We start from the raw sequence: 25,979 nt of genomic DNA, 5'->3' as shown, positions 1-25,979 counted from the left end.
TGTCCATCTTCCTCAATTCAAATGAGATATTCTTACTGATCAATCTGGCTGGCAAAACGTCATTAAATAGGCTATTGCTAAATTATTTAGCTATACTGTAGACGTAGGGCTGTGCAACTACTAATATCAGACAGAGACAAGCTGGACAGGGGAAAAAAATGGTTCTCTATGTTACAATGAATATTCTCGGAGCCGCTTTGGTGATACTAATTGTTTCAATATTCTCTGGGCCTCCTCGTTTGTTGATGCAATGTTTCAATGTTATCAGAGCCACTTTGTTGATACAATGCTTCAGTATTCACAGAATGTTTCCTTTCCCTGGAGAATAATGCAGACAGGCAAATGCAAAAATTTGCGGGAAGTGCACTAGACAATGTTGGTGGGAAGCGCATGAGACAATGATACTGTCATAGTAAACTGTTTGCACCGTTCCACAAGGGTGGCTTCATATAGCCTATAGAAGGGGATCGGCAACCTTTTTTCTACAATTCTATAATCTACAATTGATCCTACCATTTCTAAAGATCTGCATGCCAGTTATGATTTTCATATACGCATAACTGTGCCCAACAAATGTCAAACTGCACACAACCAAAATAATTCTATAGCTGGGTGTTAGACAGGTGCTGTCTATTCAGCACCACGCCACGGAGCTCCACTATGCTTACCTGTACCGAGGCGCTGTCCATGTGGCAGTGCTGAATCATGGGCGGGGCCTTAGCTCCCTTTAAAAAGGTATGTGTACGTTTACCTTTTGTATTTTGTGTTTTCGTCGTTCTTTAGTCGAATTTGTTTGTCTTCATGCGTACCTGTCGAGGCCTAAGTAAATCCTTTGATGTGTGCATTTTATTTCAATGCATGTGTAGGATTTATCTGGAATAGTTTGCATTCACGATCAGCTGTTTTATGCTCTGGTTACTTTCACATTAACGTCGGCATTTGAAGTCTGCCTTGTTGTGACTTGATAGATGCATGTATGCACTGTTCTACGAGTAAATTAGTCAATTTATAATATGGTTGAGTAGTGGTTGACATTGTACACACGGTCCACAGACCTTTAACCCTAATATTGTGGTGATAATTAATGGCAGGGGTCATTTTTTGTATTTTTAAAAAGAGAAAATTGCCCACCCCACTTTGCTTAAAACAATGTTTATTAAAAACGTTTTTTTTTCTTCACATTTTACAAACATAATAGATGAATGAATATAAATACAAATCTGTTTTAACACCCATGCCCTAGGTTTAGCTGAACTGACACCCCTAGGGGGATGCAAGGTTATAACCTTCAGGTGTTCATTGGCCTGTGATAAGTGGCTCATTATCACATTATAATTCACTGTTGTGTGATTGTAAGCAGCATTTTTCCCTTGGAAAAATAAACCAGGTCAGTAGTGTGCAATTAGTAAATACAATTATATTATTACATTCTTCATAACTCTCTCATCAAAGTTTCCGATACAGGTGTCTGAATAGCTCCCAGTGACCCTACATTAATAATACAAATTATGTTCACTTAAAAATGAATTACATTATTATCTAACGAATGTGTAAATACATCTAACAATGTTTATCTTTTATAATGTACCCGATACAGCCCAAGGAGGATGCATTGTGTGCTGTCAGTTTTCAGGGAAACCATAAGCTAATATTGTTAGTAAAGCTGACTTTTCAAAGATAAATCTTTTACCACCGCAACACACGTTACATTTGACCCTGTTGAAATCACTGACTGGAAAACAGTCAAACAGCAGGCAACTAATGAGCTGCTAGCAGCGCATACCTTTATCCCACATTCTGTAGTAGGCTCCTCCAGCTGAGTTTGTTGCTCTCTCAACAGTGCCTGGGATGGGGCTACATTACATTATCTTTCATCTTTGATAGGATCTTAATTTGATCACTCGTTTGTTGCTGAGAATTTTCTTGCACCACAGGAAATTCAGATGAGCTTCACGATTTACATAAATTCTCAGAATCGCCTAGAATGTCATTGTATGCTGTAGCATTAAGATTTAAGTGGTTAGCCTGAACCATGAAAAACATCCCCAGACCATTATGCCGCCTCCACCAAACTTTACAGGTGGCACTATGCATTGGGGTAGGTAGCGTTCTTCTGGCATTTATCTGTCGGACTGCCAAATGGTCCGTGGGACGGCCAGATTGCCAGAATGCGTTTCCACTGCTCCAGAGTCCAATGGCGGTGAGCTTTACACCACTCCATTCTACACTTGGCATTGCGCATGGTGATCTTAGGCTTGTGTGCGTGAGGCTGCTCTGCCATGGAAACCCATTTCATGATGCTCCCGAAGAACAGTCATTGTGCTAACGTTGCTTCCAGAGGCAGTTTGGAACTTGGTAGTTGGTTTTGCAACCGAAGACAGACGATTTTTACGCGTTTCAGCACTAGGCGGTGCCGTTCTGTGAGCTTGTGTGGCCTACCACTTACAGTTGACCGGGGCATTTCTAGCATGGCAGACATTTGATGGACTGACTTGTTAGAAAGGTGGCATCCTATGACGAAGCCATGTTGAAAGTCACTGAGCTCTTCAGTAAGGTCATTCTACTACCAATATTTGTCTATGGAGATTGCATGGCTGTCAGCAACGGGTGTGGCTCAAATAGCCGAATCTACTAATTTGAAGGCGTGTCCACATACTTTTGTATTTATAGTGTATATTAACAGTATTGTACTTTTCATGTAGCCTAATTTTGGCCAGGTAATAGCCTAACTACAAATCAAGCAACATTAACATTCAAATCCTGTTGAGCAGGATTATTTTGCTGCGACAATACTGGTCAAATTAAGATCTAACATCTGTATATTCCCTAAACTTCCCTCCTGTCCTGTTTCCAGTGACTCTGCACGCCTCCAGTCCCTCCTATTTCAGAGGCTTTACCCTTATCGCTCTGAAGGAGGGGAAGGAAGGAACCACAGATGACCACTACGCTGGCAAATTCCAGGTAATGTACTATGCATGTATATTGTGGCCATATTTCAGTAATTGTCTTCAAAATCACTTTCCTCAAGACTAAATGCGTATTCCCTAACGTCTCCATAAGAGCAGCTAAAAGCAAGTAAATAGTTGTCTCCTTTGCTCAGCTCATGATAATAATACACAACCTACTGTGTGAGAGTGCCCTACAGCAGTGAGAACACACTTCCTTACCTGGCAATTACCTGACAACATAAAAAGGAATAAACACTCCCACAACCTGCCTGCTCAGCCTCAGCCCACACTTCGCGTTCTGCATCCTTCGGTTCCCAGAGTGTGTAACCCTTTTCTAGTCTCAAGATTCTAATCCTGTTTTCATTTGGCCTCTTCAAATTATCATTGTGTCACCCATAATAGACAATCAAACACATTCAATATGCATTATGATTCTGTTGTTAAGAACATTGTAATATAACCATGTCATTACTACTGTAGGTCTTTGTATTGTAAATCCCTTAATTGGACAAATAATTGACAAATGATTCAATGAGATCAGAATGATACAGCTAAATTAAGAGAAAGAGACGGAGATATCGGGGATGTAGGTCGGGGTGCCTTGTAAGGATCCGACGGCGAGTGGTTAATCTGCCTTTACCATCAGTCCTATTAGCCAATGTACAATCATTGGATAACAATATAGATGAACTATGATCACATACAGTTGAAGTCGGAAGTTTACATACACTTAGGTTGGAGTCATTAAGACTCGTTTTTCAACCACTCCACAAACTAACAAACTATAGTTTTGGCAAGTCGGTTAGGACATCTACTTTGTGCATGACACAAGTAATTTTTCCAACAATTTTTTACAGACAGATTATTTCACTTACAGTATAATTCACTGTATCACAATTCCAATGGGTCAGAAGTTTACATACACTAAGTTGACTGTGCCTTTAAACAGCTTGGAAAATTCCATAAAATGATGTCATGGCTTTAGAAGTTTCTGATAGGCTAATTGATGGGCTAATTTGAGTCAATTGGAGGTGTACCTGTGGATGTATTTCAAGGCCTACCTTCAAACTCAGTGCCTCTTTGCTTGACATCATGGGAAAATCAAAAGAAATAAGCCAAGACCTCAGAAAACAAATTGTAGACCTCCACAGGTCTGGTTCATTCTTGGGAGCAATTTCAAAAGGCCTGAACGTACCACGTTCATCTGTACAAACAATAGTATGCAAGTATAAACACCATGGGACCACGCAGCCGTCATACCGCTCAGGAAGGAGGCGCATTCATGAACGTACTTTGGTGCAAAAAGTGCAAATCAATTCCAGAACAACAGCAAAGGATCTTGTGGAGATGCTGGAGGAAAGAGGTACAAAAGTATCTATATCTTTTGTACCTGTAAAACGAGTCCTATATCGGCATAACCTGAAAGGCCGCTCAGCAAGGAAGAAGCCACTGCTCCAAAACCCCCATAACAAAGCCTGACTACGGTTTGCAACTGCACATGGGGACAAAGATTGTACTTTTTGGAGAAATGTCCTCTGGTCTGATGAAACAAAAATAGAACTGTTTGGCCATAATGACCAATGTAATTTTCTGAGGAAAAAGGCCTTGGCTTGCAAGCCGAAGAACTCAATCAAAACCGTGAAGCACGGGGTGGCAGCATCATGTTGTGGGGGTGCTTTGCTGCAAGAGGGACTGTTGCACTTCACAAAATAGATAGCATCATGAGGATGAAAATTATGTGGATATATTGAAGCAACATCTCAAGACATCGGTCAGGAAGTTAAAGCTTGGTCGCAAATGGATCTTCCAAATGGACAATGACCCCAAGCATGCTTCCAAAGTTGTGACAAAATGGCTTAAGGACAACAAAGTCAAGGTATTTGAGTGGTCATCATAAGCCCTTTCCTCAATAGAAAATGAGTGGACAGAACTGAAAAAGCATGTGCGTGGAAGGACTCAGTTACACCAGCTCTTTCAGGAGGAATGGGCCAAAATTCACCCAACTTATTGTGGGAAGCTTGTGGAAGGGTACCCTTTAAACAATTTAAAGGCAATGCTACCAAATACTAATTGAATGTATGTAAACTTCTGACCCACTGGGTCACCACACACCGATGCTGGTACTAAGACCACACTCAATGAGCTGCATACGGCCATAAGCAAACAGGAAGACACTCATCCAGAGGCGGAGCTCCTAGTGGCCGGGGAATTTAATGCAGGGAAACTTAAATTTGACGTAATTTCTACCAGCATGTTAAATGTGCACCCAGAGGGGGAAAACACTCTAGATCACCTTTACTCCACACACAGAGACGTGAACAAAGCTCTCCCTCACCCTCTATTTGGTAAATCATACAACAATTCTATCATCCTGATTCCTGCATACAAGCAAAACCTGAGGCAGAAAGCACCAGTGACTTGTTCAGTAAAGAAGTGGTCAGATGACGTATATGCTAAGCTACAGAACTGTTTTGCTATCACAGACTGGAATATGTTCCGGGATTCTTCCGATGGCATTGAGGAGTACACCACATCAGTCATTGGCTTTATCAATAAGTGCATCAATGATGTCCACCCCCCCAGTATGTACACACCCCAACCAGAAGCCATGGATTACAGCCAACATCCGCACTGAGCTAAAGGGTAGAGCTGCCAATTTCAAGGAGTGGGACTCTAATTACCTCGACTAACCGGTGCTCCCGCACATTGACTTTGTACCAGTTCCCCGTGTATGTAGCCTTGCTACTGTTATTTGACTGCTGCTCTTTAATTATTTTTTATTTTTTATTTTTTTATATATTTTTTGAATTTTACCCCCTTTTCTCCCCAATTTCGTGGTATCCAATTGTTTTAGTAGATACTATCTTGTCTCATCGCTACAACTCCCGTACGGGCTCGGGAGAGACGAAGGTTGAAAGTCATGCGTCCTCCGAAACACAACCCAACCAAGCCGCACTGCTTCTTTACACAGCGCACATCCAACCCGGAAGCCAGCCGCACCAATGTGTCGGAGGAAACATCGTGCACCTGGCAACCTTGGTTAGCGCGCACTGCGCCCGGACCGCCACAGGAGTTGCTGATGCGTGATGAGACAAGGACATCCCTACCTGCCAAACCCTCCCTAACCCAGACGATGCTAGGCCAATTGTGCGTCGCCCCACGGACCTCCCGGTCGCGGCCGGTTACGACAGAGCCTGGGCGCGAACCCAGAGTCTCTGATGGCACAGCTGGCGCAGCAGTACAGCGCCCTTAACCACTGCGCCACCCGGGAGGCTATTTTTTTTTTTTACTTATCTATTTTTTTACATAACACTTATTTTTCTTAAAATTGTATTGTTGGTTAAGGGCTTGTAAGTAAGCATTTCCCTGTAAGGTCTACACCTGTTGTATTCGGCGCATGTGACAAATACAATTTGATTTGTTTTGATTTGACTAAGCCCAAACCATATGGGATGTCGTATCGCTGCAGAATGCTGTGGTATCCGTGCTGGTTTAGTGTGCCTTCATTTCTAAATAAATCACTGACAGTGTCACCAGCAAACCACCCCCACACCATCACACCTCCTCCTCCATGCTTTACGGTGGGAAATACACATGTGGAGATGTTCATCCACATCGATCCGTTCATCCACATCGCATTTTACAAAGACACGGTGGTTAGAACCAAAAATCTCCAATTTTGACTCCAGACCAAGGGACAGTTTTCCACTGGTCTAATGTCCATTGCTCGTGTTTCTTGGCCGAAGCAAGTCTCTTCTTCCTATTGGTGTCCTTTAGTAGTGGTTTCTTTGCAGCAATTTGACCATGAAGGCCTGCTTCATGCAGTCTCCTCTGAACAGTTGATGCTGTGATGTGTCTGACACTTGAACTCTGTGAAACATTTATTTGGGCTGTAATTTCTGAGGCTAGTAACTCTAATTAACATATCCTCTGCAGCAGAGGTAACTCTGGGTCTTCCATTTCTGTGACGGTCCTCATGAGAGCCAGTTTCATTATAGTGCTTGATGCTTGAAGAAACTTTCAAAGTTCTTGACATTTTCTGTATTGAATGACCTTCATGTCTTAAAGTAATGATGGACATTTATTTTTGCTTATTTGAGCTGTTCTTGCCATAATATGGACTTGGTCTTTTACCAAATAGGGCTATCTTCTGTATACCACCCCCCTACCTTGTCACTACACAACTGATTGGCTCAAACGCATTAAGAAAGAAAGAAATTCCACAAATTAACTTTTAAGAAGGCACACCTGTTAATTGAAATGCATTCCAGGTGACTACCTCATGAAGCTGGTTGAGAGAATGCCAAGAGTGTGCAAAGCTGTCATCAAGGTAAACGGTGGCTATTTGAAGAATCTCAAATTGAAAGTATATTTTGATTTGTTTAACAATTTTTTTTAATTACTACATGATTCCATATGTGTTATTTCATAGTTTTGATGTCTTCACTATTATTCTACAATGTAGAAAATAGTAAAAATAAAGAAAAACCCTTGAGTGAGTAGATGTTCTAAAACTTTTGACCTGTGGTGTATGTGCTGATAAAGTTTGCATAATACTTTTCCAAATGAATTGAAAGGATGATGGAAATTTGAAGAAAATATTTACTATAAAAATGAAGCATGGTAAATGCACAATATCCTCCAGCAAATAATCCTTGTTGTTGGCTCCTCTCCTGGAATGTGCCTGGCGTCCATTTCTAAACATGTACAACCTCCAGGAGTCATACTGTTTTTATGTTTAGAACACATTGTCTTTCTCTTCACACGTTACCAAGAGACCCCCATTTGTGCCTTAGGCCTCAGAGAAACCCCCGCAGATTTTCTAACTCTCCTCATTCTTATTTATTTAGGCCAGAGACATGCTATCACCCAGGGAAGCAAACTAAGTTTATTTGGAGAGACAAGATGAGCCCAGATTAGATAGGATCTTGTGTTTACAGAGATGAAAAGCATCACTTTGTTTCTGGGTTGCCATGGATAGACAGACAAGCTGACTCAGTTAGATGTCTTCTCGTTAGGTCAATGGCTGCAAGTACATTAAACACAGCAGGGCATATACAAATTAGTGGTGGATGATCTGCAGAGGCCGACTCCTTAGAGAAGGTCTATTACATCACAGCAGGATATGACATGGTGAGGGGAGGTAGTCAACAGGTCAGGGGAGATATATGGAAACTTTGACCAAGTTTCAGTGACGTCGTGACAGTGGCTTCTACTTTAAGTCTGTTCTTGCTGTGTTGATTCTGATGTATTGAAAGACAATTTGCACCACTCATATTCTCACATTTAAGAAGCAGAACTCAACTTCACACCTTTTAAAAGGCAAAACATCTGGCCTGGTTCCTTTACAGCGTCGTAATGTTAGTTCTTCACTCATTTTACGGCAGCTGCTCTTAAGAGTGTATTTTCTATCCAAGTGATAGACATGTCTCCTGTGTAAAAGCTTTTCTCACTAACCCAGCCGGCGCTAAAAGCTTTCAGGGATTGGAACAGGAGGAGTGTCTTCCATGACTTCCTCTGGGATCTCAGCCCCTGTATACTGTATGTAAAGAGCATCGTTCATCATTGGCGTTTTTGTTTGGGCCAGAGATTGCCCGCGACAGTTATTTAGTAGCATCCTTGAGCTAGCTCTCCAGGCTGAAGCTCGCTGCAGCATTACAGACTGAAGGAAATGCCCAGGAAGGCTTGGACCTTTACTATAAATACTGTCAAGCCAAGAATGACCAAGTGATGTATGAAGAAGAAACATGGCAGTGGCTGTAGAAATAGAAATAGAAATGAATTATAGTTCATTGAGTTTTTAAAATGTAAAGCCAATGTGTTAATGCAGTATATATTAATATAGACAGTATAAATCCATAGATGGATACTCTGAGGAAGAATAGCATACTCTTAGGATAACAGGATAACCTTATTGGTTCCATGGAGAACCCTTTTAGGTTCCACGTAGAACCCTCTGTGGAAAGGGTTCTACCTGGAACCAAAAAGGGTTCTCCAATGGGGACAGTCGAATAACAATTGTAGGTTCTAGACAGAAACAAAAGGTGCTAAGAGTGCAGATAATTTCACTGTTTGAAAAATATATAATAAGATTTAATATCAGAGATTTATATGGGTTTCTGTAGTAATATAATTATTTGATTGGTAGGAGGCTCAAGGCAAATGTTAGTGCTCTTGAGTCCAGAGATTTCCATTGAGATGGGAAGAAACCTGTTACTTTTAAATCACATGTTGATGTGACATTTGCATCGTGTCAGAAAGTTACATCCGCCCCGAGTCTCTTGCCAAACTATCATCTATTCCATGTCTTGATTTTCCAAGGGGGCTTCAAACTTCTACTAAGCCCAAAATAAATACTGTCCATCTGTGTCTCCTTGAAAATACACATTTACTTTAGCAGGCACTGCAAAGCATCTGTGTTTGCTGTGTCACCAGGGAGAGAATGACTATGAAAACAGAAGTATTCAGCTGCTCCTCCAGACCCAGACCCTGCCTCCCTAGGCAGCCCCAGAGGAGCTCTGAGGAGAGCTGGGCCACTGAGCCAAGCCAAGCCAGGAGCCACAATTAAAACAAACGCTCCACTTTCCCAGCTCCTCCGTCCTCCTGACGGCTCTGCTGCTTGGCTGCAGTTCAACCCCGATCTGACAGCCACTTAGATTCCGTTTTGAGAGGAAACTACAGCACTGGCCTCCCAGGGGGGGATAGTGGGTTTACAAGACAATGGACCCCCCTTCCCTCCCTCCCTCCCTCCCTCCCTCCCTCCCTCCCTCCCTCCCTCCCTCCCTCCCTCCCTCCCACAGGGTGATAAAATAGATATGCGCTGGGTGTACTGTAAGAAATGCACAGTTTCCGAAGTAACTAAACTCTAAGTTCAGCCTCCTATCAATTGGTTGTTTTCCTGTGCACTGTCAGTTGTTTGCAGCTGTCTGTGACTGACAGGATATCAATGGTGGAGAGGCAAAAAAAAAGACATTATTTCAGTATGAGTATAATGAGGCCTAAGGTATAGTATGGAGGAACCCTGGTTGAGCAGGGAGCATATGAGTTAGAGACAGAAAAAGAGAGAAAGCTAGAGACGGAGGCAAGTTACAGTGAGGGAAGACATGGCTCACCAGGGTTCCTTAGACAACCATCAGCATCAATGAAGAGTCTTTTATTTTTCTAAAAGACCTCTATAGAAATGTCTTCCTCTTACTTTCTGTCATGTGTGAAGCATCTGGCTGTTAGGTCAATGTTATGGTGGAGTCATAGCAGCTGGCGAACAGGGGGCCAGAGGTCATCTCTGTGTGAGGCTGCTGCTCGTCATGCCAGGTTTTCATTCCTCTCTCACAGCCATGACATAGTGGGGGACTGGGCTGAACACGCCATGGACTCACAACGCTGTTATTACACTGTCTCATTGCACAACGTGGAGTATTATTTTATTACTGTCCCACTTTACTGCGCCAAGGATAGGTGAAGGAACATTATGCACTGTACAGTCAGCTCTCAATCAACCAGTCACATGTGCAAAGAGATGAGCTGAAACAGAACTACAATGTCATATTTTCAACTTAAGACGTGTGTGAGTTTCTATCCGTTTTGAGAGGATCGTTCACGTAAAGTAGACAGAACTGTCTGCTATACGACATGTAATGGCAGCGTTGGCATCTGAAAAGGATTCCATTTGAAAACATCCAGACACGTGTGACGTTGAAATACACTATTGATCCTGGTATTGGGAAGTACTAGTGGAGTGTGTCGCAGCAAAGAGGTGATTACAAAACACATATTACAGCCTGTCTCAGACTCTAAACCATCGGTTTATTACAGGAGCCCTGAATTATAGCACCCATTAAATGCAACCAAACATGCATTGCAGAACATATTGCTCAACAACGAAAATGAATCATAAGAGTCAGGTCAGAGTTGTGATAATTAAAAGTTGGCAAGCACCACGGTTGAAAGTTAGTAATTTCTCAAAAAGGATTTTTTAACTATAAAAATAACAAAAAGTTAATTGACTCAATTACTTTCTTTCAGCTAATATGTGTTTGTTTTCCAAAAAACTGAATTGTTTTTGCCAAAAAGTGAGTTTGGTGAGAAACTGTGTAGTTGTGACTGACTGGTTTTCCGTGTCTCCTAGATCATAGATGAGGAAGACACCCAGTTCATGACCAACTGTCCCCCGGCTGTGACGGAGAGCACCCCCCGCAGGAGGACCAGGATACAAGTGTTCTGGACAGCACCCTCTTCTGGTAGCGGCTGTGTCATCCTCAAGTGGGTACCTTTAATACTGCCGAGGAGTATGTTTGTCCACTCACACAGGAGTAATAAAGCCCTACTTCACACAGGAGTAATAAAGCCCTATTTCACACAGGAGTAATAAAGCCCTATTTCACACAGGAGTAATAAAGCTCTACTTCACACAGGAGTAATAAAGCCCTATTTCACACAGGAGTAATAAAGCCCTACTTCACACAGGAGTAATAAAGCCCTACTTCACACAGGAGTAATAAAGCCCTAGTTCACACAGGAGTAATAAAGCCCTACTTCACACAGGAGTAATAAAGCCCTAGTTCACACAGGAGTAATAAAGCCCTAGTTCACACAGGAGTAATAAAGCCCTACTTCACACAGGAGTAATAAAGCCCTACTTCACACAGGAGTAATAAAGCCCTATTTCACACAGGAGTATTAAAGCTCTACTTCACACAGGAGTAATAAAGCCCTACTTCACACAGGAGTAATACAGCCCTATTTCACACAGGAGTAATAAAGCCCTACTTCACACAGGAGTAATAAAGCCCTACTTCACACAGGAGTAATAAAGCCTTACTTCACACAGGAGTAATAAAGCCCTACTTCACACAGGAGTAATAAAGCCCTACTTCACACAGGAGTAATAAAGCCCTACTTCACACAGGAGTAATAAAGCCCTACTTCACACAGGAGTAATAAAGCCCTACTTCACACAGGAGTAATACAGCCCTAGTTCACACAGGAGTAATAAAGCCCTAGTTCACACAGGAGTAATAAAGCCCTACTTCACACAGGAGTAATAAAGCCCTACTTCACACAGGAGTAATAAAGCCCTACTTCACACAGGAGTAATAAAGCCCTACTTCACACAGGAGTAATAAAGCCCTACTTCACACAGGAGTAATAAAGCCCTACTTCACACAGGAGTAATAAAGCCCTACTTCACACAGGAGTAATACAGCCCTAGTTCACACAGGAGTAATAAAGCCCTAGTTCACACAGGAGTAATAAAGCCCTACTTCACACAGGAGTAATAAAGCCCTACTTCACACAGGAGTAATAAAGCCCTACTTCACACAGGAGTAATAAAGCCCTACTTCACACAGGAGTAATAAAGCCCTACTTCACACAGGAGTAATAAAGCCCTACTTCACACAGGAGTAATAAAGCCCTACTTCACACAGGAGTAATAAAGCCCTACTTCACACAGGAGTAATAAAGCCCTACTTCACACAGGAGTAATAAAGCCCTACTTCACACAGGAGTAATAAAGCCCTACTTCACACAGGAGTAATAAAGCCCTACTTCACACAGGAGTAATAAAGCCCTAGTTCACACAGGAGTAATAAAGCCCTACTTCACACAGGAGTAATAAAGCCCTACTTCACACAGGAGTAATAAAGCCCTAGTTCACACAGGAGTAATAAAGCCCTACTTCACACAGGAGTAATAAAGCCCTAGTTCACACAGGAGTAATAAAGCCCTACTTCACACAGGAGTAATAAAGCCCTACTTCACACAGGAGTAATAAAGCCCTACTTCACACAGGAGTAATAAAGCCCTAGTTCACACAGGAGTAATAAAGCCCTAGTTCACACAGGAGTAATAAAGCCTTACTTCACACAGGAGTAATACAGCCCTAGTTCACACAGGAGTAATAAAGCCCTACTTCACACAGGAGTAATAAAGCCCTACTTCACACAGGAGTAATAAAGCCCTAGTTCACACAGGAGTAATAAAGCCCTACTTCACACAGGAGTAATAAAGCCCTAGTTCACACAGGAGTAATAAAGCCCTACTTCACACAGGAGTAATAAAGCCCTAGTTCACACAGGAGTAATAAAGCCCTAGTTCACACAGGAGTAATAAAGCCCTACTTCACAAAGGAGTAATAAAGCCCTAGTTCACACAGGAGCTCTCTACCTCGTACCGGAGCAGGGGGCTGCCTGCCAGACAAAGTAAAGATAGAGCTCTCTACCTCGTACTGGAGCAGGGGGCTGCCTGCCAGACAAAGTAAAGATAGAGCTCTCTACCTCGTACCGGAGCAAGGGGCTGCCTGCCAGACAAAGTAAAGATAGAGCTCTCTACCTCGTACCGGAGCAAGGGGCTGCCTGCCAGACAAAGTAAAGATAGAGCTCTCTACCTCATACCGGAGCAGGGGGCTGACTGCCAGACAAAGGCCAATAAATACGGCTGCCATCTCTGTCCACCGAACATCAAATAAAACTCCAATTACTGCTAGGAGAGGTCCAATCATTCTCCCACTGAATCTCATAAAGGATATCACAGCAGAGATCCCCGAACGATGCTCCTCCTCCTACACTACAGAGTCCTGTCATTAGATATACGTTATCTTGTATACTAAAGTGTCAAAGGCTGTTATGTCACAGGGCACTGCACATAGAGCTCTTGGAGGTTTGAAAAGAATAGCAGAACTGGAGAGAGCATCTCAGAGTACACAAACACAAAAGACGCAGTGACTCATTGAGATGAAGAAGGTCTAAATGGAGCTCCTACTCTCCATAGCCATCCTCTACTGCTCTCCATAGCCATCCTCTCCTGTGCTCTATTGCCATCCTCTCCTGTGCTCTATAGCCATCCTCTCCTGCTCTCCATAGCCATCCTCTCCTGTGCTCTATAGCCATCCTCTCCTGTGCTCTATAGCCATCCTCTCCTGCTCTCCATAGCCATCCTCTCCTGTGCTCTATAGCCATCCTCTCCTGCGCTCTATAGCCATCCTCTCCTGTGCTCTATAGCCATCCTCTCCTGTGCTCTATAGCCATCCTCTCCTGCTCTCCATAGCCATCCTCTCCTGCGCTCTATAGCCATCCTCTCCTGTGCTCTATAGCCATCCTCTCATGTGCTCTATAGCCATCCTCTCCTGTGCTCTATAGCCATCCTCTCCTGTGCTCTATAGCCATCCTCTCCTGTTCTTTATAGCCATCCTCTCCTGCTCTCTATAGCCATCCTCTCCTGCTCTCTTTAAACATCCTCTCCTGCTCTCTACAGCCATCCTCTCCTCCTCTCTTTAAACATCCTCTCCTGCTCTCTACAGCCATGGTCTCCTGCTCTATTTAAACATAATCTCCTGCTCTCTATAGCCACCCTCTCCTGCTCTTTATATCCACCCTGTCCTGCTCTTCCTAGCCATCCTCTCCTGCTCTGTACAGCCATCCTCTCCTGCTCTCTTTAAACATCCTCTCCTGCTCTCTACAGCCATCCTCTCCTGCTCTCTTTAAACATCCTCTCCTGCTCTCTACAGCCATGCTCTCCTGCTCTCTTTAAACATCCTCCCCTGCTCTCTATAGCCATCCTCTCCTGCTTTCTTTAAACACCCTCTCCTCCTCTCTACAGCCATCATCTCCTGCTCTCTTTAAACATCCTCTCCTGCTCTCTTTAAACATCTTCTCCTGCTCTCTATAGCCATCCTCTCCTGCTCTCTTTAATCATCCTCTCCTGCTCTCTATAGCCATCCTCTCCTGCTCTCTTTAAACATTCTCTCCCGCTCTCTACAGCCATGCTCCCCTGCTCTCTTTAAACTTCCTTCCCTGCTCTTTATAGCCATCCTCTCCTGCTCTCTTTAAACACCCTCTCCTGCTCTCTACAGCATCGTCTCCTGCTCTCTTTAAACATCCTCTCCTGCTCTCTACAGCCATCCTTTCCTGCTCTCTTTAAACATCCTCTCCTGCTCTCTACAGCCATGCTCTCCTGCTCTCTTTAAACTTCCTTCCCTGCTCTCTATAGCCATCCTCTCCTGCTATCTTTAAACACCCTCTCCTGCTCTCTACAGCCATCGTCTCCTGCTCTCTTTAAACATCCTCTCCTGCTCTCTACATCCATCCTCTCCTGCTCTCTACAGCCACCCTCTCCTGCTCTTTTTTACCATCTTCTCCTGCTCTCTACAGCCATCCTCTCCTGCTCTCTACAGCCATCCTCTCCTGCTCTTTATTGCCACCCTCTCCTGTTCTTTATAGCCATCCTCTCCTGCTCTCTACAGCCATCCTCTCCTGCTCTCTACAGCCATCCTCTCCTGCTCTTAATAAACATCCTCTCCTGCTCTCTACAGCCATCATCTCCTGCTCTCTTTAGACATCCTCTCCTGCTCTCTACAGCCATCCTCTCCTGCTCTCTTTAAACATTCTCTCCCGCTCTCTACAGCCATCATCTCCTGCTCTCTTTAAAAATCCTTTCCTGCTCTCTACAGCAAACCTCTCCTGCTCTCTTTAAACATCCTCTCCTGCTCTCAACAGCCATCCTCTCCTGCTCTCTTTAAACATCCTCTCCTGCTCTCTATAGCCATCCTCTCCTGCTCTCTTTAAACATCCTCTCCTGCTCTCTACATCCATCCTCTCCTGCTCTCTACAGCCACCCTCTCCTGCTCTCTAAAGCCATCCTCTCCTGCTCTCTTTAAACTTGCTCTCCTGCTCTCTACAGCCATCCTCTCCTGCTCTCTACAGCCATCCTCTCCTGCTCTTTATTGCCACCCTCTCCTGTCCTTTATAGCCATCCTCTCCTGCTCTCTACAGCCATCCTCTCCTGCTCTTAATAAACATCCTCTCCTGCTCTCTACAGCCATCATCTCCTGCTCTCTTTAGACATCCTCTCCTGCTCTCTACAGCCATCCTCTCCTGCTCTCTTTAAACATCCTTTCCTGCTCTCTACAACAAACCTCTCCTGCTCTCAACAGCCATCCTCTCCTGCTCTCTTTAAACATCCTCTCCTGCTCTCTTTAGCCATCCTCTCCTGCTCTCTTTAAACATCCTCTCCTCCTCTCTTTAAACATCCTCTCCTGCTCTCTATAGCCATCCTCTCCTGCTCTCTTTACACATCCTCCCCTGCTCTCTATAGCCACCCTCTCCTGCTCTTTATATCCACCCTCTCCTGCTCTTCCTAGCCATCCTCTCCTGCTCTCTACAGCCATCCTCTACTGCTCTCTACAACCATCCTCTCCTGCTCTATATAGCCATCCTCTCCTGCTCTTTATAAACATCTTCTCCTGCTCTCTTTAAACATTCTCTCCCGCTCTCTACAGCCATGCTCTCCTGCTCTCTTTAAACTTCCTTCCCTGCTCTTCATAGCCATCCTCTCCTGCTCTCTTTAAACACCCTCTCCTGCTCTCTACAGCATCGTCTCCTGCTCTCTTTAAACATCCTCTCCTGCTCTCTACAGCCATCCTTTCCTGCTCTCTTTAAACATCCTCTCCTGCTCTCTACAGCCATGCTCTCCTGCTCTCTTTAAACTTCCTTCCCTGCTCTCTATAGCCATCCTCTCCTGCTATCTTTAAACACCCTGTCCTGCTCTCTACAGCCATCGTCTCCTGCTCTCTTTAAACATCCTCTCCTGCTCTCTTGAAACATCATCTCCTGCTCTCTATAGCCACCATCTACTGCTCTTCATAGCCAACATCTCCTGTGCTCTATAGCCACCCTCTCCTGCTCTTCCTAGCCATCCTCTCCTGCTCTCTACAGCCATCCTCTCCTGCTCTCTACATCCATCCTCTCCTGCTCTCTACAGCCACCCTCTCCTGCTCTTTTTTACCATCTTCTCCTGCTCTCTACAGCTATCCTCTCCTGCTCTCTACAGCCATCCTCTCCTGCTCTTTATTGCCACCCTCTCCTGTTCTTTATAGCCATCCTCTCCTGCTCTCTACAGCCATCCTCTCCTGCTCTCTACAGCCATCCTCTCCTGCTCTCTTTAAACATCCTCTCCTGCTCTCTACATCCATCCTCTCCTGCTCTCTACAGCCACCCTCTCCTGCTCTCTAAAGCCATCCTCTCCTGCTCTCTTTAAACTTGCTCTCCTGCTCTCTACAGCCATCCTCTCCTGCTCTCTACAGCCATCCTCTCCTGCTCTTTATTGCCACCCTCTCCTGTTCTTTATAGCCATCCTCTCCTGCTCTCTACAGCCATCCTCTCCTGCTCTTAATAAACATCATCTCCTGCTCTCTACAGCCATCATCTCCTACTCTCTTTAGACATCCTCTCCTGCTCTCTACAGCCATCCTCTCCTGCTCTCTTTAAACATTCTCTCCTGCTCTCTACAGCAAACCTCTCCTGCTCTCAACAGCCATCCTCTCCTGCTCTCTACAGCCATCCTCTCCTGCTCTCTTTAAACATTCTCTCCTGCTCTCTACAGCAAACCTCTCCTGCTCTCTACATCCATCCTCTCCTGCTCTCTACAGCCACCCTCTCCTGCTCTCTAAAGCCATCCTCTCCTGCTCTCTTTAAACCTGCTCTCCTGCTCTCTACAGCCATCCTCTCCTGCTCTCTACAGCCATCCTCTCCTGCTCTTTATTGCCACCCTCTCCTGTTCTTTATAGCCATCCTCTCCTGCTCTCTACAGCCATCCTCTCCTGCTCTTAATAAACATCATCTCCTGCTCTCTACAGCCATCATCTCCTACTCTCTTTAGACATCCTCTCCTGCTCTCTACAGCCATCCTCTCCTGCTCTCTTTAAACATTCTCTCCTGCTCTCTACAGCAAACCTCTCCTGCTCTCAAGAGCCATCCTCTCCTGCTCTCTTTAAACATCCTCTCCTGCTCTCTTTAGCCATCCTCTCCTGCTCTCTTTAAACATCCTCTCCTCCTCTCTTTAAACATCCTCTCCTGCTCTCTATAGCCATCCTCTCCTGCTCTCTTTAAACATCCTCCCCTGCTCTCTATAGCCACCCTCTCCTGCTCTTTATATCCACCCTCTCCTGCTCTTCCTAGCCATCCTCTCCTGCTCTCTACAGCCATCCTCTACTGCTCTCTACAACCATCCTCTCCTGCTCTATATAGCCATCCTCTCCTGCTCTCTACAGCCATCCTCTCCTGCTCTCTACAGCCATCCTCTCCTGCTCTTTATAAACATCTTCTCCTGCTCTCTTTAAACATTATCTCCCGCTCTCTACAGCCATGCTCTCCTGCTCTCTTTAAACTTCCTTCCCTGCTCTTTATAGCCATCCTCTCCTGCTCTCTTTAAACACCCTCTCCTGCTCTCTACAGCATCGTCTCCTGCTCTCTTTAAACATCCTCTCCTGCTCTCTTGAAACATCATCTCCTGCTCTCTATAGCCACCATCTACTGCTCTTCATAGCCAACATCTCCTGTGCTCTATAGCCACCCTCTCCTGCTCTTCCTAGCCATCCTCTCCTGCTCTCTACAGCCATCCTCTCCTGCTCTCTTTAAACATCCTCTCCTGCTCTCTACATCCATCCTCTCCTGCTCTCTACAGCCACCCTCTCCTGCTCTTTTTACCATCTTCTCCTGCTCTCTACAGCCATCCTCTCCTGCTCTCCACAGCCATCCTCTCCTGCTCTTTATTGCCACCCTCTCCTGTTCTTTATAGCCATCCTCTCCTGCTCACTACAGCCATCCTCTCCTGCTCTCTACAGCCATCCTCTCCTGCTCTTAATAAACATCCTCTCCTGCTCTCTACAGCCATCCTCTCCTGCTCTCTTTAGACATCCTCTCCTGCTCTCTACAGCCATCCTCTCCTGCTCTCTTTAAACATTCTCTCCCGCTCTCTACAGCCATCATCTCCTGCTCTCTTTAAAAATCCTTTCCTGCTCTCTACAGCAAACCTCTCCTGCTCTCTTTAAACATCCTCTCCTGCTCTCAACAGCCATCCTCTCCTGCTCTCTTTAAACTTCCTCTCCTGCTCTCTATAGCCATCCTCTCCTGCTCTCTTTAAACATCCTCTACTCCTCTCTTTAAACATCCTTTCCTGCTCTCTACAGCAAACCTCTCCTGCTCTCTTTAAACATCCTCTCCTGCTCTCTATAGCCATCCTCTCCTGCTCTCTTTAAACATCCTCTCCTGCTCTCTATAGCCACCCTCTCCTGCTCTTTATATCCACCCTCTCCTGCTCTTCCTAGCCATCCTCTCCTGCTCTCTACAGCCATCCTCTCCTGCTCTCTTTAAACATCCTCTCCTGCTCTCTACAGCCATCCTCTCCTGCTCTCTACAGCCATCCTCTCCTGCTCTCTACAGCCATCCTCTCCTGCTCTTTATAAACATCTTCTCCTGCTCTCTTTAAACATTCTCTCCCGCTCTCTTTAAACATTCTCTCCCACTCTCTACAGCCATGCTCTCCTGCTCTCTTTAAACTTCCTTTCCTGCTCTCTTTAAACATCCTCTCCTGCTCTCTATAGCCACCCTCTCCTGCTCTTTATATCCACCCTCTCCTGCTCTTCCTAGCCATCCTCTCCTGCTCTCTATAGCCATCCTCTCCTGCTCTCTTTAAACACCCTCTCCTGCTCTCTCCAGCATCGTCTCCTGCTCTCTTTAAACATCCTCTCCTGCTCTCTACAGCCATCCTTTCCTGCTCTCTTTAAACATCCTCTCCTGCTCTCTACAGCCATGCTCTCCTGCTCTCTTTAAACTTCCTTCCCTGCTCTCTATAGCCATCCTCTCCTGCTCTCTTTAAACACCCTCTCCTGCTCTCTACAGCCATCGTCTCCTGCTCTCTTTAAACATCCTCTCCTGCTCTCTTGAAACATCATCTCCTGCTCTCTATAGCCACCATCTACTGCTCTTCATAGCCAACATCTCCTGCTCTCTATTGCCACCCTCTCCTGCTCTTCCTAGCCATCCTCTCCTGCTTTCTACAGCCATCCTCTCCTGCTCTCTTTAAACATCCTCTCCTGCTCTCTACATCCATCCTCTCCTGCTCTCTACAGCCACCCTCTCCTGCTCTTTTTTACCATCATCTCCTGCTCTCTACAGCCATCCTCTCCTGCTCTCCACAGCCATCCTCTCCTGCTCTTTATTGCCACCCTCTCCTGTTCTTTATAGCCATCCTCTCCTGCTCTCTACAGCCATCCTCTCCTGCTCTCTACAGCCATCCTCTCCTGCTCTTAATAAACATCCTCCCCTGCTCTCTACAGCCATCCTCTCCTGCTCTCTTTAGACATCCTCTCCTGCTCTCTACAGCCATCCTCTCCTGCTCTCTACAGCCATCCTCTCCTGCTCTCTACAGCATCCTCTCCTGCTCTTTATAAACATCTTCTCCTGCTCTCTTTAAACATTCTCTCCCGCTCTCTTTAAACATTCTCTCCCACTCTCTACAGCCATGCTCTCCTGCTCTCTTTAAACTTCCTTTCCTGCTCTCTTTAAACATCCTCTCCTGCTCTCTATAGCCACCCTCTCCTGCTCTTTATATCCACCCTCTCCTGCTCTTCCTAGCCATCCTCTCCTGCTCTCTATAGCCATCCTCTCCTGCTCTCTTTAAACACCCTCTCCTGCTCTCTCCAGCATCGTCTCCTGCTCTCTTTAAACATCCTCTCCTGCTCTCTACAGCCATCCTTTCCTGCTCTCTTTAAACATCCTCTCCTGCTCTCTACAGCCATGCTCTCCTGCTCTCTTTAAACTTCCTTCCCTGCTCTCTATAGCCATCCTCTCCTGCTCTCTTTAAACACCCTCTCCTGCTCTCTACAGCCATCGTCTCCTGCTCTCTTTAAACATCCTCTCCTGCTCTCTTGAAACATCATCTCCTGCTCTCTATAGCCACCATCTACTGCTCTTCATAGCCAACATCTCCTGCTCTCTATTGCCACCCTCTCCTGCTCTTCCTAGCCATCCTCTCCTGCTTTCTACAGCCATCCTCTCCTGCTCTCTTTAAACATCCTCTCCTGCTCTCTACATCCATCCTCTCCTGCTCTCTACAGCCACCCTCTCCTGCTCTTTTTTACCATCATCTCCTGCTCTCTACAGCCATCCTCTCCTGCTCTCCACAGCCATCCTCTCCTGCTCTTTATTGCCACCCTCTCCTGTTCTTTATAGCCATCCTCTCCTGCTCTCTACAGCCATCCTCTCCTGCTCTCTACAGCCATCCTCTCCTGCTCTTAATAAACATCCTCCCCTGCTCTCTACAGCCATCCTCTCCTGCTCTCTTTAGACATCCTCTCCTGCTCTCTACAGCCATCCTCTCCTGCTCTCTTTAAACATTCTCTCCCGCTCTCTACAGCCATCCTCTCCTGCTCTCTTTAAACATCCTCTCATGCTCTCTACAGCCACCCTCTCCTGCTCTTTTTACCATCCTCTCCTGCTCTCTACAGCCATCCTCTCCTGCTCTCTTTAAACATCCTCTCATGCTCTCTACAGCCACCCTCTCCTGCTCTTTTTACCATCCTCTCCTGCTCTCTACAGCCATCCTCTCCTGCTCTATATAGCAACCCTCTCCTGTTCTTTATAGCCATCCTATCCTGCTCTCTACATCCATCCTCTCCTGCTCTTTATAAACATATTCTCCTGCTCTCTACAGCCATCCTCTCCTGTTCTTTATAGCCATCCTCTCCTGCTCTCTACAGCTATCCTCTCCTGCTCTCTTTAAACATCCTCTCCTGCTCTCTACAGCCATCCTCTCCTGCTCTCTTTAAACATTATCTCCCGCTCTCTACAGCCATCCTTTCCTGCTCTCTTTAAACATCCTCTCCTGCTCTCTACAGCCATGCTCTCCTGCTCTCTTTAAACATCCTTCCCTGCTCTCTACAGCCATCCTCTCCTGCTCTCCACAGCCATCCTCTCCTGCTCTTTATTGCCACCCTCTCCTGTTCTTTATAGCCATCCTCTCCTGCTCTCTACAGCCATCCTCTCCTGCTCTCTACAGCCATCCTCTCCTGCTCTTAATAAACATCCTCTCCTGCTCTCTACAGCCATCCTCTCCTGCTCTCTTTAGACAGCCTCTCCTGCTCTCTACAGCCATCCTCTCCTGCTCTCTTTAAACATTCTCTCCCGCTCTCTACAGCCATCCTCTCCTGCTCTCTTTAAACATCCTCTCATGCTCTCTACAGCCACCCTCTCCTGCTCTTTTTACCATCCTCTCCTGCTCTCTACAGCCATCCTCTCCTGCTCTCTTTAAACATCCTCTCATGCTCTCTACAGCCACCCTCTCCTGCTCTTTTTACCATCCTCTCCTGCTCTCTACAGCCATCCTCTCCTGCTCTATATAGCAACCCTCTCCTGTTCTTTATAGCCATCCTATCCTGCTCTCTACATCCATCCTCTCCTGCTCTTTATAAACATATTATCCTGCTCTCTACAGCCATCCTCTCCTGTTCTTTATAGCCATCCTCTCCTGCTCTCTACAGCCATCCTCTCCTGCTCTCTTTAAACATCCTCTCATGCTCTCTACAGCCACCCTCTCCTGCTCTTTTTACCATCCTCTCCTGCTCTCTACAGCCATCCTCTCCTGCTCTATATAGCAACCATCTCCTGTTCTTTATAGCCATCCTATCCTGCTCTCTACATCCATCCTCTCCTGCACTTTATAAACATATTCTCCTGCTCTCTACAGCCATCCTCTCCTGTTCTTTATAGCCATCCTCTCCTGCTCTCTACAGCTATCCTCTCCTGCTCTCTTTAAACATCCTCTCCTGCTCTCTACAGCCATCCTCTCCTGCTCTCTTTAAACATTATCTCCCGCTCTCTACAGCCATCCTTTCCTGCTCTCTTTAAACATCCTCTCCTGCTCTCTACAGCCATCCTCTCCTGCTCTCTTTAAACATTCTCTCCCGCTCTCTACAGCCATCCTTTCCTGCTCTCTTTAAACATCCTCTCCTGCTCTCTACAGCCATGCTCTCCTGCTCTCTTTAAACATCCTTCCCTACTCTCTACAGCCATCCTCTCCTGCTCTCCACAGCCATCCTCTCCTGCTCTTTATTGCCACCCTCTCCTGTTCTTTATAGCCATCCTCTCCTGCTCTCTACAGCCATCCTCTCCTGCTCTCTACAGCCATCCTCTCCTGCTCTTAATAAACATCCTCTCCTGCTCTCTACAGCCATCCTCTCCTGCTCTCTTTCGACAGCCTCTCCTGCTCTCTACAGCCATCCTCTCCTGCTCTCTTTAAACATTCTCTCCCGCTCTCTACAGCCATCCTCTCCTGCTCTCTTTAAACATCCTCTCATGCTCTCTACAGCCACCCTCTCCTGCTCTTTTTACCATCCTCTCCTGCTCTCTACAGCCATCCTCTCCTGCTCTCTTTAAACATCCTCTCATGCTCTCTACAGCCACCCTCTCCTGCTCTTTTTACCATCCTCTCCTGCTCTCTACAGCCATCCTCTCCTGCTCTATATAGCAACCCTCTCCTGTTCTTTATAGCCATCCTATCCTGCTCTCTACATCCATCCTCTCCTGCTCTTTATAAACATATTCTCCTGCTCTCTACAGCCATCCTCTCCTGTTCTTTATAGCCATCCTCTCCTGCTCTCTACAGCTATCCTCTCCTGCTCTCTTTAAACATCCTCTCCTGCTCTCTACAGCCATCCTCTCCTGCTCTCTTTAAACATTCTCTCCCGCTCTCTACAGCCATCCTTTCCTGCTCTCTTTAAACATCCTCTCCTGCTCTCTACAGCCATGCTCTCCTGCTCTCTTTAAACATCCTTCCCTGCTCTCTATAGCCATCCTCTCTTGCTCTCTTTAAACACCCTCTCCTGCTCTCTATAGCCATCCTCTCCTGCTCTCTTTAAACATCCTCTCCTGCTCTCTATAGCCATCCTCTCTTGCTCTCTTTAAACATCATCTCCTGCTCTCTATAGCCACCCACATCCTGCTCTCTATAGCCACCCTCTCCTGCTCTCTTTAAACATCCTCTCCTGCTCTCTATAGCCACCCTCTCTCCTCAGCGACACTGAGGTTGCAGGCTGGCAGCAGCACTGGAGACATGCAGCCCCAGCTCATAGCCAGGGCCCATGTGCCTGGGTGTGGAACCACAACTAAAGGATCATAAACTCTCCCACTGGAACTAATGGTCTGGACAGAAGCCTGGCCCAACCATTGGAGTGAAGAACATAACCATGGGAGAGAGCCATGCAAGTCATGGGTTAGTCAGGGATATTTTACCCAACTGCTACTGGATCCCATTGCTGAAAACAAATGTTAAGATATTGACATTGGGTTAAACTGATCTTTTTACAGAGTTTGTCCTCATCTGAACCTTAATAACTTGATGCGTCTAATATTAATAAATTACTGTGTCATATTTTAAAGTGAAATGATAAATGAAATGTATTATCAAGTTGCTTTTTAACAAAGTCCCTGCTGAGCTCCATACAATGTAACTGTGGGCTTCAGAAGAGCTGCATGGCTGAGGATGTATCCACAGCTTCCGTTTCCATCTACTGTGGAAACAGTTTGGGCTGGACCTTGTCTATTTGGCTCCCGGTCACTTAGATCCTGCTGTTTGATGAGTCCAGCACCATTTGATATTTTATCTTCAACCCCCACATACATTGCCAATGTTCTTCCCTGGGAGATGAGCTTTAGAGAGTGCAGTCATAATGGTCACAGTGTTGATGGGCTGTCCTGTGGATCAGTCTCAGTCTGGACTCCTGGCTCTCTGTACGTTGGTATTCTGCAGAGGTTGATGGGGAGCAGGTCTAGCAGTGCCTCTGGGGTGGTCTCTGACGGGGTGGTCTCTGACGGGGTGGTCTTACCACCTCTCCTCAGAGGAAACAGACACTCCTTACGCACTACAAGAGAGAAAAAGAGGAGCATTCTAATGGCCGAGCGTTGCTATTGGCACACAGTTTCTGTTGCGTGTACAAGTTTATGGCTCTCGGCAGTGTGTGTGTGTGTGTATGTGGATGCCCCTAGACGTTGTGTGCTGTATTTTTGTTGTGCTGTCAGTGAATAAAAGGACTGCTGTTCCTCCTCCTCTGCAGGGCCAGCATTGTGCAGAAGAGGATCATATACTTCCAGGATGAAGGCTCCCTCACCGTCAGATTGTGTGAGAAAGGTACAGCATATCTGTCCTATACCAATGTTACTTCTCACAGAACAGCCCTTTTATATGATCTGTTACCATAGATTATAATGGACATTCTGTATGGAGTCATATTCTTCAACTATTCTATTAGACCAAGCAACATCACCATTGTTATCCATTCTTTGTGCGTGTGTGTGTGTATGTGTATGTGTGTGCCTTTCAGAGGCTGTGTTTGGAGAGACCACAGAAAAGCCCCCTCTGGAATGCTGTGCCTGTGGGACGGCCAAGTACAGAGTCACCTTCTTTGGGAACTGGTCGGAGAAGATTCACCCTAAAGACTACCCCAGTAAGTCCCTCACTGGGGTCATACAGTATATCTACACCCCCACATGACTGTACAACCTCCCACCTGTTGCTCCTCTGTCCGTTTTCTATGGAGTGTGAAAGGATCTGCATTACAGTAATTAAGCAAGACATTGTGGTTGGGGAAGAAACACAAGAAGGTGACATTTTACCCTGGACATATTTAGACAGTCTGTTGACTCGAGTAACATGCTTATATTTTAGCAGATACTCTTATCCAGAGCGACTCACAGTAGTGAGTGTATACATTTTTTATACTGGTCCCCCGTGGTAAATGAAACCCACAGTCCCGGCATTGCGAGGGCAACGCTCTACCAACTGAGCCACACAAGACATACTGCATGTCCTAAAGCAGCACACTGTGGTTTAGAAGATTCCTCTCAAATTCTTTGTGTTTTGTTGGGATTTAAACGAAGAATGTTCAGTCAACGTAGGTCAGTAAAACAGTATCAAAGCTGTTATGACACTGTGACTTCTTGGAGCTGATGATCTGAACCACAGACCCTACGTATTCCTTGCAGTCAGCGTTATGTAGTCACAGCTTACGAAAGGAATCTCTATAAATAATTTGAGACAGGAAGAGGCTGTTTTGGAAGGAAATAAGAAAACAGGTTTTGGTACATTATAGCACATCACAGGGCTTCGCTATGGGCCTGATGGGTTTAAACAGATGAACTGTATAGTTCGCCTTTCCCTCCAGCGGTATATAGAATCTTTCACAAATAGTAACGTAATTACATT

At 45.5% G+C, this 25,979-nt stretch overlaps 1 protein-coding gene across 2 annotated transcripts in view; it reads left to right on the top strand.

Moving 5' to 3' along the window:
* The window catches only part of LOC110498902 (spondin-1), a 124,285-nt gene that overhangs the window by 14,043 nt on the left and 84,263 nt on the right, over nt 1-25,979 (top strand). For both annotated transcript variants that reach the window (XM_036958288.1, XM_036958296.1), the window contains exons 2-5: nt 2,855-2,961; nt 11,074-11,207; nt 24,832-24,905; nt 25,099-25,221. In XM_036958288.1, the coding sequence (XP_036814183.1) occupies nt 2,855-2,961; nt 11,074-11,207; nt 24,832-24,905; nt 25,099-25,221 (438 nt within the window). The remainder of the gene's footprint in view (nt 1-2,854; nt 2,962-11,073; nt 11,208-24,831; nt 24,906-25,098; nt 25,222-25,979) is intronic.

The sequence above is a fragment of the Oncorhynchus mykiss genome, chromosome 2 (assembly GCF_013265735.2).
Source record: "Oncorhynchus mykiss isolate Arlee chromosome 2, USDA_OmykA_1.1, whole genome shotgun sequence".
In the NCBI taxonomy this organism is placed as follows: Eukaryota; Metazoa; Chordata; class Actinopteri; order Salmoniformes; family Salmonidae; genus Oncorhynchus; species Oncorhynchus mykiss.
This window is presented reverse-complemented; position numbering and strand designations above follow the sequence as displayed.